This window comes from Chiloscyllium punctatum, chromosome 26, assembly GCF_047496795.1.
Source record: "Chiloscyllium punctatum isolate Juve2018m chromosome 26, sChiPun1.3, whole genome shotgun sequence".
Classification (NCBI taxonomy): domain Eukaryota; kingdom Metazoa; phylum Chordata; class Chondrichthyes; order Orectolobiformes; family Hemiscylliidae; genus Chiloscyllium; species Chiloscyllium punctatum.
The window spans coordinates 6,566,247-6,578,344 of NC_092764.1; the positions used below are offsets into that span (position 1 = coordinate 6,566,247).

The 12,098-nt window shown below is 45.7% G+C and overlaps 1 protein-coding gene across 1 annotated transcript in view; it reads left to right on the plus strand.

Moving 5' to 3' along the window:
* Positions 1 to 1,647: 1,647 nt before the first annotated feature.
* Positions 1,648 to 12,098, plus strand: part of cmtm4 (CKLF-like MARVEL transmembrane domain containing 4) — a 78,071-nt gene continuing 67,620 nt past the window's right edge. Inside the window, exon 1 of the mRNA XM_072595821.1 lies at positions 1,648 to 2,220. Coding sequence (XP_072451922.1) covers positions 2,032 to 2,220 — 189 coding nt within the window. The 5' untranslated portion in view covers positions 1,648 to 2,031. The remainder of the gene's footprint in view (positions 2,221 to 12,098) is intronic.

A 12,098-nucleotide genomic window follows, 5' to 3' on the forward strand; every position in this document is an offset into this window, starting at 1 on the left:
TTGGAGGGAATCCTGAGAGACAGGATGTACATGTATTTGGAAAGGCAAGAACTGATTAGGGATAGTCAACATGGCTTTGTGCGTGGGAAATTATGTCTCACAAACTTGATTGAGTTTTTTGAAGAAGTAACAAAGAGGGTTGATGAGGGCAAAGCGGTAGATGTGATCTGTAGGGACTTTAGTAAGGTGTTTGACAAGGTTCCCCATGGGAGACTAATTAGCAAGGTTCGATCTCACGGAATACAAGGAGGACTCGCCATTTGGATACAGAACTGGCTCAAAGGTAGAAGACATAGGGTGGTGGTGGAGAGTTGTTTTTCAGACTGGAGGCCTGTGACCAGTGAAATGCCACAAGGATCGGTGCTGTGTCCCCTACTTTTTTGTCATTTACATAAATGATTTGGATGCGAGCATAAGAGGTGCAGTTAGTAAGTTTGCAGATGACACCAAAGTTGGAGGTGTAGTGGACTGCGAAGAGGATTACCTCAGATTACAACAGGATCTTGACCAGATGGGCCAATGGGCTGAGAAGTGGCAGATGGAGTTTAATTCAGATAAATGTGAGGTGCTGCATTTTGGGAAAGCAAATCTTAGCAGGACTTATACACTTAATGGTAAGGTCCTAGGGAGTGTTGCAGAACAAGGAGATCTTGGAATGCAGGTTTATAACTCCTTGAAAGTGGATTCGCAAGTAGATAGGATAGTGAAGAAGGCGTTTGGTATGCTTTCTTTTATTGGTCAGAGTATTGAGTACAGGAGTTGGGAGGTCATGTTGCGGAAGTACAGGACATTGGTAAGGCCACTGTTGGAATATTGTGTGCAATTCTGGTCTCCTTCCTATCGGAAAGATGTTGTGAAACTTGTAAATCTTCAGAAAAGATTTACAAGGATGTTGCCAGGGTTGGAGGATTTGAGCTATAGGGAGAGGCTGAACAGACTGGGGCTGTTTTCCCTGGAGCGTCGGAGGCTGAGAGGTGACCTTATAGAGGTTTACAAAATTATGAGGGGCATGGATAGGGTAAATAGGCAAAGTCTTTTCCCTGGGGTTGGGGAGTCCAGAACTAGAGAGCATAGGTTTAGGGTGAGAGGGGAAAGATGTAAAAGAGATCGAAGGGGCAACTTTTTCACGCAGAGGGTGGTGCGGGAATGGAATGAGCTGCTAGAGGAAGTGGTGGAGGCTGGTATAATTGCAACATTTAAGAGGCATTTGGATGGGTATATGAATAGGAAGGGTTTAGAGGAATATGGGCTAGGTGCTGGCAGGTGGGACGAGATTGGGTTGGGATATCTGGTTGGCATGGACGTGTTGGAACGAAGGGTCTGTTTCCATGCTGCACATCTCTTTGACAGGAAGAGAGATGAAAATGGAGAGAGAGAGAGAGAGAATAGGCAGAGAGTTTGAGGATAGACTGAGAAAGGGAATAGAATGAGGATAAACAGAAAGAATGAGAATAGATGGAGAGAGAATGAGGAAAGAGAGAAAGTGGGAATAAACACGAGAGAGTCAAAATAGGGACAGACTGAGGAGAGAGAGAATAGAGAGAGGGAGAATGAGGATGAAAATAGACAGAAAATACCAATAAGCAGAGAGAGGAAGAAAATGCGAATGGGCAGAGTGAGAGGAGAGGGGAATAGACAGAGAGAGAGAGAGAATGGCTGGGGAGATTGATGTGAGGACAGTGGATGACAGTGGTTAGGGACAGTGCGGGTTTAAATCAGGGGATGGTGGGAGTTTATAGAGAGAAGGTGAGACGGTGCAGAGGGAGGGACTGGAGCTGGAGCTGGGATTACGGAGAGACGGAGGGAGGAGGCAGCAGCGAGCGGCTCCCGCTCCCTCACCCGCCCGGGGATCGCAGCCTGAGAGGCGGCTGCCGAGGCGCTGTGTGACCGGGGCCAGGCGCTCCTGCTGCGGGCTTTGTGTGTGCCGAGGAGTCGGTGTGGTCTCCTCCCCCCGGGGCTGGAGTTAACTTTGAGCCGCTGAAGGTGAAGTTTGTCTGGGAGCGGGGAGCCGGTGTCCCGGTCTCAGGCACCATGAGGAATACCGAGGAAGGCGATGGGTTCGAGGCGGAAGCCTCCAGCACCTCCATGATGTCCGGGGCGAGCAGCCCGTACCAGCCGACCACCGAGCCGGTCCGCCCGGGCCATCACCGGCGGCTACAGCTCGCCTGGGACCCCGACTACCTGCGCTCCAGCTTCGGCATCCTCAAACTGCTCGAGGTGGTGAGTGTGACTGTACCTACCTACCGCGGGGTCACACTCACACATTTACACACTCATTTACACTGTCTCTCATTTACTCTCACACTCACTCATTTACACACTCATTTACACACTCATTTACACTGTCTCTCACTCTCACACTCACTCATTTACATTCTCTCTCACTGTCACCCGCTCATTTACACTCACTCGTTTACACGCACTCAGTCTCACACTCATTTACATGCACTTATTTACACTCAGTCTCACACTCATTTACACTCAGACTCATTTACAGTCTCACACTCATTTACACACACTCATAGACTCACTCGTTTACACTCTCACTCATTTACACTCACTCTCACACTCACTCATTTACACTCTCACACTGCTCACATTCACCCCATGTGTCCTCTTTTGCACACTCTCACATTTACCCGGAGCACTCTCACTCAGTGTGTTTTCACACTCACCCTGGGTACTCCCTCTCTACCACTGTGGGTGTACACACACACTCACCCTGGATGCTTTCACTCACTTACTGCATGTGTTCTCTCTTGCCCCATCTATAAACACTTGTCCCTGTGGGTACTCTCACTCGCCCCCATCTGTGCACACTCATCCCACACACTCCATGTTCACACTCATACTTGCCCATCTATAAACGCTAACCCCATCTATACACACACATCAGGGCTATACACCCTGGGTATACATATTTTCTTCCCACCCCCCCCCTCAAATCAATAAACATTTAACCCCATTCACACACCCACCCTCAGCTATAAACATTCCCACACCCCTGTGTGCACACACTCACCCTATATGTGTACACAGCAATTTACACAGACTATCTGCATACACTCTCCTCTGCACAGCATCTCCTCCCCCTCCTCTCTCTCTGCCTGTCTCTCTCACTCATTCACACAATCTCACACTCACCCACTCATAGGCTTACCCCACACATCCTCTACCCCACGTCCAACCCACCATCAACAGACAAACCGTGTGTTTGTGCACACTCACTGTCTACATCTCCTGCCTCCACAGTCCCACACGCTTTCAGATCTCTGCATTAGGTACTTGAGTTCCAGCTACAAACAAGACAGTCCTGCATTTATATAGCACTTCTCATGACCACCCGCATCTCAAAGCACTCTGCTGTCACTAAATAAGTTTTTGAAGTGTAGTGCAGCAAACATGGTCGCCCCTCTGTACAGCAAGCTCCCTCTAATAGAAATGGGACAATGATCATATAGTCTGTTTTGAACGATGTTGGTTGAATGATAAGGGTTGACCAGACCATTGGGGAGAATTCACTTGATCCTCTTCAAAATAATCTCATGGGATATTTTGCCCTGACCTTTTTTAGTTTAATGTCTCACCTGAAAGATTGTCACCTCTGACAGTGTACCCTCCGCTCAGGACCACACAGGTGAGTGTCAGTCTTAGTTTTTGAGCTTAAGCTCTGGAGTGGAAGTTGAGCCTTCGGATTCAGAGGGGAGAGTGCAAGCATTGAAGGTCTGAATGTAACCACAGGAGGTACTGGGAATATCCAGGTTAGACAGCATCAGAGAGACTGAAACCATCTGGAGTTCGGGTTGATTAGAACTGGATGACAGTTACCTGTTGAACAGACATTAAAATGGGTTCAGACTGCCGTGGGTCTGTTTCTGATACTTCATGGATTTCCATCTCTCTGGGATCGGCCCTGTGTTTCTCTGCACTGATGTTGCCTGACTTGTCAAGAGTTGTCGGTGTTTTCTCCCTTAGTTTTTGTTTTTCGTTGAACTTTAATGGGCCTGAGCTCCTGGCTCAGAGATAGAAAGTGGAGTGTTCAAGTCCCCACTACAGAGAGGTAGAGGACAGGATCTTGATCCACACTGTCAGAGGGGCCTGTCCATCCCCTCGGCTGAATCTAAAGACCCTGTGACACTATTTTAAACTCATATTACCTATAAATGTGGTTATTTATCACTTAAGCACTTGTGTGAGCTTTCTGTTTGCAAATTGGCTGTTTTGATTCCTATGTTAGAACATGGCATGTTGCAGGCTCTTGTGCAGTGATGGTGTCCCTACCTCTGAAGCAGGAGGGCCAAGTTCAAGTCTCACTTGCTCCAGAGGTGTGTAATAAAAGGAGGCAATGGCCAAATGGTCTTATTGCTCGACTATTAATCCAAAGACCCAGCCAGACTATAAATCCAGGTAATGTGTTCTGGGGATCTGGGTTCATATCCTGCTACTGCAGGTAGTGGAATTTGAATTTCATAAAAATCTGGAATTAAGAGTCTAATGATGACCATGTAACCATTTTCGATTGTCAGAAAAGCTCATTTGATTCACTAATGTCCTTTAGGGAAGGAAATCTGCCGTCCTTACCTGGTCTGGCCTACATGTGACTCCAGACCCACAGCACTGTGATAGATACTTAACAGTTAGAGATGGGCAATAAATTCTGGGCTAGCCAGTGTTACCCATGTTCCACAAATAAGTTTTAAAAAAAACTCCACTGGTTGATTTAGAACAGATCGAAATTCCTGGATATTAATTGTGAATTGGTTGTGGTTAACTGTATGCATGTTGTCAGGATTTGGTATGTAAAGTTGAGGTGAGGGTTGAGGTACAGTTGCATGCTGATTGATTCACAAACGGAAATATAATCTAAACTTGATAAAGGTTAACTTTGGTTTCATCCTTCACCAACTGAGTCTTGTTGAAAAAGGCAGTTCGTGCCTGAACAAACTTTGACCAATGTCATGAGCTAGTCTTTAGAACCATTAGGTTATAAAGAACTGCTCCTGGGAGGAGCCAACCAGTTTGTGTTTGGAAGACCAGCTCTTGGTTTCATGTAGCTAATAGTAACTTGAGAATAGCTGAATATTTCCCAAGAGACTTTCATATGGAATTGGTGCAATGTAACTGGTTACTAAATACTATGTAATAAACAGAGTCTGTTTATCAAGGCTGAGCTCCTGGATGGCTGAGGTCATTGTGTGGGTATGCCACTCAGTTCTGGTAATTTAGAAGAAGGATTGGTGTCAGTGAGTCTCCCCAAATCCCGGGTGGACAGGACCATATAGCTATCAGCTATCCGGGGGTTCACACGTGCTGATTTTGCAGATTCTTTAAGATCTTTGGGATGTCCAGAGGCTGTGAAAGGTGCTACAAAAATGCAAGTTCTTCAGAATCAGCTTTCAATCAATCAGCCATCTTTCCCTCTGGAAGTTTAAACTGTGAATGTTAAAAATTTGGCATTCTTGCATTTGTCCTGATGAGTCCGAGGTGAAAAGCTTTGGTGACATGTTGCTGTTGTCAGCAGCGTTCTCGTTTGTTTGTTCTTTCTATTTCTTTTATCTTTACACCTCTTTCCCCAAACCCTGCCCCTGGGATTGCAATGGGATCATGCTCTACCTGAACCTGAGGCAACAGAACACTAGCCGAGAATCCAACCCTGCATGTTCGTGAGCTACGTTTGGAGGTAGCCTCTTCACCACATGGGCAGTGATGGTTACTGGAAACTTGCTCATCGTGCCTTGCAGGGTTAGATGCCATCTTTTGTGCAAATTTGGAGTCGGCGATGATGCTAGTTTATCTAATCCTTTCCTCCAGTCTGTTGATTTGTTTACTTTTCACATATTAACTGGAATTCCCACAGGCTCGGTAAATGCTACTGATGTTGCTTGCTGTACTTGGAGCTGTCAATAACATTTTAAACTGTTTGCTTTCATCTTTGAAATGTTCTGCTAGATTTTGGGCCTGTTTTGTGCTAGTTTCTTTTTTGTACCCAGACCAATATGTTTTCCCCACTGCCCCCAGATTGAAGTTTCTCTTAAACAGACACTTCTCTTGTCCTTGCAGCCACCATCCCTTTCTGCAACATTTGCTTCAGAGCTTTTTTGATTCCTGTACATTCACGGAACATAGAGCAGTACAGCACAGAAACAGGCCCTTCAGCCCACCATGTCCGTACTAACCATGATACTATTCTAAGTTTATCCCACCTGCCCATACGTGGTCTGTACCACTCTGTTCCCTGCTTGTCGATGTCTGCCTTAAAGTGGAGGAGCCGGTGTTGGACAGGGGTGGGCAAAGCTAAAAATCACATAACACCAGATTATAGTCCAACAGGTTTATTTGGAAGCACTAGCTTTCGGAGGTAGCTGATGAAGGAGCAGCGCTCTGAAAGCGAGTGCTTCCAAATAAACCTGTTGGACTATAACCTGATGTTGTTGTGTGATTTCTAACTTGATGCCTTGTAAGCATTGCTATTGTATCTGCTTCCACCACCCCTCCTGGCAGCGTGTTCCAGGCACCTACCACCCTCTGCAGTTAAACCAAAAACTTGCCTCGCACACCTTCCTTAAAGTTCCCATTCATCTTCAACCTCTCCTGACTTTCTCCCCCTTTTTTTTTGTGCTGCACTGAACTTTTGAGTTTTAAAACCATTTTAATGGGAAGGCAGATTTTTGAGCAAGGTAAAAACAATGACTGCAGATGCTGAAAACCAAATACTGGATTAGTGGTGCTGGAAGAGCACAGCAGTTCAGGCACTCGTTGGATGCTGCCTGAACTGCTGTGCTCTTCCAGCACCACTAATCCAGATTTTTGCGCAAATCTGGGGTTACCGTGAAAGGGCAGGAAAGAGGAGTTGAGGATGATCAGCTTAGCCATGACCTCGTTGGCTGGCAGAGCAGACTCGATGGGCTGAATGGCCTACTTCTGTTCCTATATCTGATGGTCTGAGAGCGTTCCGAAGAAATAGTGGAACCTCAACAGAGTGGTCCAAGCGTGTCCCTGAGAGTTTTACAGCCTTTTGAAAGTCAGTTCACTGTTGTGATGTAAGGAAACACACCGACCACTTTACAAACAACAATCTGATAAATGAGCAGTTTGTGTTTTTTTTTAGCAATGTCGGTTGGGGATAAATATCAGTCAGGACACAAGGAATGTGGTTTTTAAGAATTTCTGGTTGTGTCTGCCTAGTCATGGTGAAATCAGTTGTAGGGTCCCCACCCATGGAGAGGGAGATTATCAAGACAGTAAACATGACTAGCTCATTCTTATTTTATTAAAGATTAGAAACTTCCTCTCCTCCCAGCACAGTGAGGGGGCAGTTCCACAGCGCTCTCACCATGAATTACACAACATTTTAGAATTTGTGATGTGAAAATATTTGGTTGAATTTCATGCTCTTTACTGAGGAGTTCAGTGTAATACGTAGTTGTGGAAGGAAGGAAAGAGCAAAGGAGTTTGAATTTTCAATTTTGGGGATCTACCTAAAGGACTGGAGTATAAGAATGCAGAAATTATGCTGCAGTTATACAAAATCCTGGTCAGACCCCACTCCGAGCACTCTGAGATCTGGGCACCACACCTTCGGAAGGATCAATTGGCCTTGGAGGGAGAACAGAAAGTGTGGTGCTGGAAAAGCACAGCCAGTCAGGCAGCACCCGAGCAGCAGGAGAATCGACGTTTCGGGCTCATTCCTGATGAGGGGCTTATGCCCAAAACATCGATTCTCCTGCTGCTTGGGTGCTGCCTGACCTGCTGTGCTTTTCCAGCAACACACTTTGACTCTGATCTCCAGCATCTGCAGTCCTCACCCTCTCCCTTGGAGGGAGTACACTGTAGGTTTACAAGAATGACACCTGGAGTTCAGAGGTTCAGTTATGAGTACAGACAATGCAAATTAGGCCTGTTTACTCCAGAATTTAGAAGATTAAGGATTAATCTGATCAAAATCTTTCAAGCTGTAAACAGGAGGAGACAAGTTAGATAAAGATAAACTATTCTCACTGGTTGGTGATTCTGGAACTAGGGGGCAGAGTCTGAGAATTAGGGCCAGATTGTTGAGGAGAGATGTTAGGAAGCACTTTGATACACAAAGGGGTGAGAGGTTTGGAACTCTCTTCGACAAATGGCAATGGATGCTGGATCAGTTAATTTTAAATCTCAGACAGATTTTCTTTCGTTAAGCAACAGTGTTGAGGGACAGGGACCAAAGGTAGGCATGTGGAGTTAGGACACAAGTCAGCTGTGATCTCATTGAATGATGGAACAGGCTCGAAGGGCTGAATGGCCTACTCTGCTCCTATTTGGGGTCCAGGCTTTCAGTTTTCAGGTACTATACATCCCTCAGTCCTCAGATTGTGATCTATTTTGAAAGTGATTGCATGAGTTGTGTGTGAACCATTTGGTGAGATGCAGACGCTCAGTAGCAGCAGTGTATACTATCCACAAGAAATGGGTGAGACCCTGGAGCTGAGCACGCAGTGGTAGTTCAGTGGGCTGAGGTCATTAAGAATCTGTGTGCTGACGTTTATCAGTGTCAATACCTTTTCATGATAGAGCCTGACTCTTGACTATCTTTCTCATTCACGAGATGTGGGCATTGCTGACTGGCCAGTGTTTATTACCCATCCCTAGTTGCCCCTTGAGAAGGTGGGGGTGAGCTGCCTTCTTGAACTGCTGCAGTCCATGTGCTGTAGGTTGACCCACAATGCCCTGAGGGAGGGAAATCCAGGATTTTGACCCATTTGACAGTGAAGGATCAGCGATATGTTTCCAAGTCAGGATGGTGAATGATTTGGAGGGGAACTTGCAGGGGGTGGTGTTCCCATGTTCTGCTGACCTTGTCCTTCATGATGGAAGTGGTCATGGGTTTGGAAGGTGCTGCCTGAGGATCTTTGGTGAACTTCTGCAGTGTATCTTGTAGCTAGTACACACTGCTGCTACTGAGTGTCGGTGAGGGAGGGAATGGACGTTTGTAGATATGGTATTAATCAAGTGGGCTGCTTTGTCCTGGATGGTGTCACATTTCTTGAATGATTGGAGCTACACTCATCCAGGCAAAAGGGGAGTACTCCATCACACTTCTGACTTGTGCCTTGTAGATGGTGGACAGGCTTTGGGGAGTCAGGTTGAGTCACTAGCCTCTGACTTGCTCTTGTAGCCATTGTGTTTATGTGGCTGGTCTAGTTGAGTCTCTGGTCAATGGTTACCCTCAGGATGTTGACATTGCAGGATCATCGCTCATCCTCCTTGGGGGTGAAAGCTGTTTTTGAAATTGAAGCTCATTGCATTATCTCCCCCTTGGTTTTGTCAGTAGCACTTATTTAGTCCCTGAGTCATGACCTGGTCGGTTTGGCTCCCATTCCAGGAACATGAACAAATGATCCAGACTGTGTGTCCAGGATAACTCCGTGTAGGAATGAGGAATGCACTATTTGGGATGCCAGCTCCCAAGTGAGGCAATAAACTGAAGTCCCATGACACCAGTTCATGTGTTTGTGGGACCTTATTTTGCTCACTGGGCTGCCAACTCTCCAAAGGTGCTGCTTTGTCTGTAGTACTCTTTGGAAAGTTACAGCCCCAGGAAAGGCATGATCAATTGTCAGGCCCTTGGTTTTTTTTCTACACGTATCTCCGCATTGCACTGTCTGTCTCTGTCCTTTTGAAGTAGATGAGTTTGGACTTGAGAGGGTGTAGATTGTAGGAAGGAGTGAGCCACCGCATTGGGACTCTGGAGTTGGAGTAGGTGATAACTATGGTGGGGGGGTGGGGGGTGGGGGTATTCTGGCTTAAATCCAAGGGCTGAAAGGGCACTCCAATCTTGATGACCATTTGTGTATTCTATATCCTTCACAGAGCTAGACGCCGTCCAATATTTATCCCCAAATATTAATCCTCTAATATTGATCTTGTTTATCTCCTCACTGGATGTGGCAGTTGAATTACCAACATAACAACAACTGGACTTTAGGGAATGCAGAAAATTTTGAAGTTACAAAATGTACTTCTATAAGTAAATGTATTTTCGTGGAGAGTGAACGGCTTTCCTTGAATCAGAAATTCAGTTGTTTCAGATAACATGATGGAGCAGCGGTGATGAGGTGACTGTTCACTTGGCATTAAAGCTTGCATCCTTTTGACAGAAGTCTCCCACTGATAAACTGGGAGGTGAGAGCCCTTTCTGTGCTGAGGTATGAACCGGACAATTTGACACCTGGCTGTATTTAAGGGCCTTCTGTCCCGGGTTTGACGATGGGGGAAAGACTGTAGTTGAGAACAGCACCTGGTGCTTGAGGAAGCCCGATGTAGACTGGAGAAGGAACTTCAAGAATAGAATCATCGAATCCCTGCAGTGTGTTTGACGATGGGGGAAAGACTGTAGTTGAGAACAGCACCTGGTGCTTGAGGAAGCCCGATGTAGACTGGAGAAGGAACTTCAAGAATAGAATCATCGAATCCCTGCAGTGTGGAAACAGGCCATTTGGGCCAACCAATCCTCCAAAGACCCATTTTCCCCCTACTGTATTACTCTACATTTACCCCTGAGTAATGCAGCTAACCTACACATCCCTGAACATTATGGACAATTTAACATGGCCAATCCATCAAACCTGCACATCTTTGGATTGTGGGAGGAAACCGGAGCAGCTGGAGGAAACCCACACAGACACAGAGTGAATGTGCAAACTCCACACAGACAGTCACCATAAAATCCGACAAGGGCTCTTTCCACAGAGTGGTGCGAATATGGTACTTGCCCCCACAGGGAGGGCTTGAGGAGAATGGAATTGGTGCAATAAAGGGGAAGCTGGATAAACACACACACAGGAGGAAGGGGGCTACTGAGGCTGGGAGCAGACCCATCTCGAGCTGACCAGAGGCCAGGCTGCAGGAGACCTGGGATTCTGCACCATGATAGGATTCATGAATGGCCTCATGGTGCAGGCACCACGAGGGAGCGGTGACCGTAATATGATTTGAATTTTACATTCTTCTTGAGGGAGAGAATCTCTGCCTCAGTCTCAACATCTTTAAATAAGGGCAGTTCTGGGGCATTTAAAGCTAGCTGAAGTGAATTGGCAGATCAGGTTAAAGGACAGGTCAGGAGAGATGATGTGGCAGACTTCTAAGGGAATATTTCAGAATGTACAGTAAAGACTTTCCAACAGAAATTCCAAGGCATGGATCCACATCTGTGGTTAAAGACAGTATGAAACGTAAAGCACAGAACTGTGCCAAGGTATGGCAGGTCAGAGATTGGACAGAATATTAAAATAAAATTACAAAATGAATGGGGAAAATCGGAGTTCAAGAGAGAGCTCAGAAAAACATATATGAAGATAGCAAGTTCCTATAAATTTATGTGAACAAAGTGAGTGTTGGTCTTCTAGAAAGTAAGTCTGGAGAATTGATAATGAAACGTGAGGACATGCCAATTTCATTCAACAAGAATATTGCATTGGTCTTCACTAGAAAGGAGATAAGTAACTTCTCAAAAGCAGCATTACATCAGGAAATGGAAAGAAGGAATCATGACAGAGCTGGCACTGTGTAAACTGTTGGAGCTGTGCGCTAATAAATGCCCCTAGTTCTTCCTGAAGAACCTCCTCCTATTGTCTTGGAAGAAGTGGCTGGTGAGGTAGTCAATGCAATGGTTTTAATTTTCCAAAACACACTTTGTTTGGGGAAAGGCTCCATTGGATTGGAAGATAGCTAATCCTTTTATTCAACAAGAGAGAGAGAAGGAAAGCAGAATGCTGCAGGCTGGCTAATTTAACATCTGTCATTGGGAATATGTTAGAAGTTACACTTAGATCAATTCCAGGTGATCAGACAGAGTCAACACGGTTTTGTTAAAGGGAAATCGTGCTTAATCAGTCTATTGGAATCCTTTAAGGAGATGATGTGCTGCTGATCGAGGAAACCAGTTGATATACTGTACTTTCCAGAAGGCATTTCATAAAATGCCTCAACAAAAGCATTTATAGAAAATAAAAGCTTGTGGGAACATAAGCAACAAATCTTCTATCCCTGTTACTATCAGGAAACAGGAGTAGGTAGACTAGGCCTTTTCATATTGCTGTAGGAGTCTGACCTGGGACCTC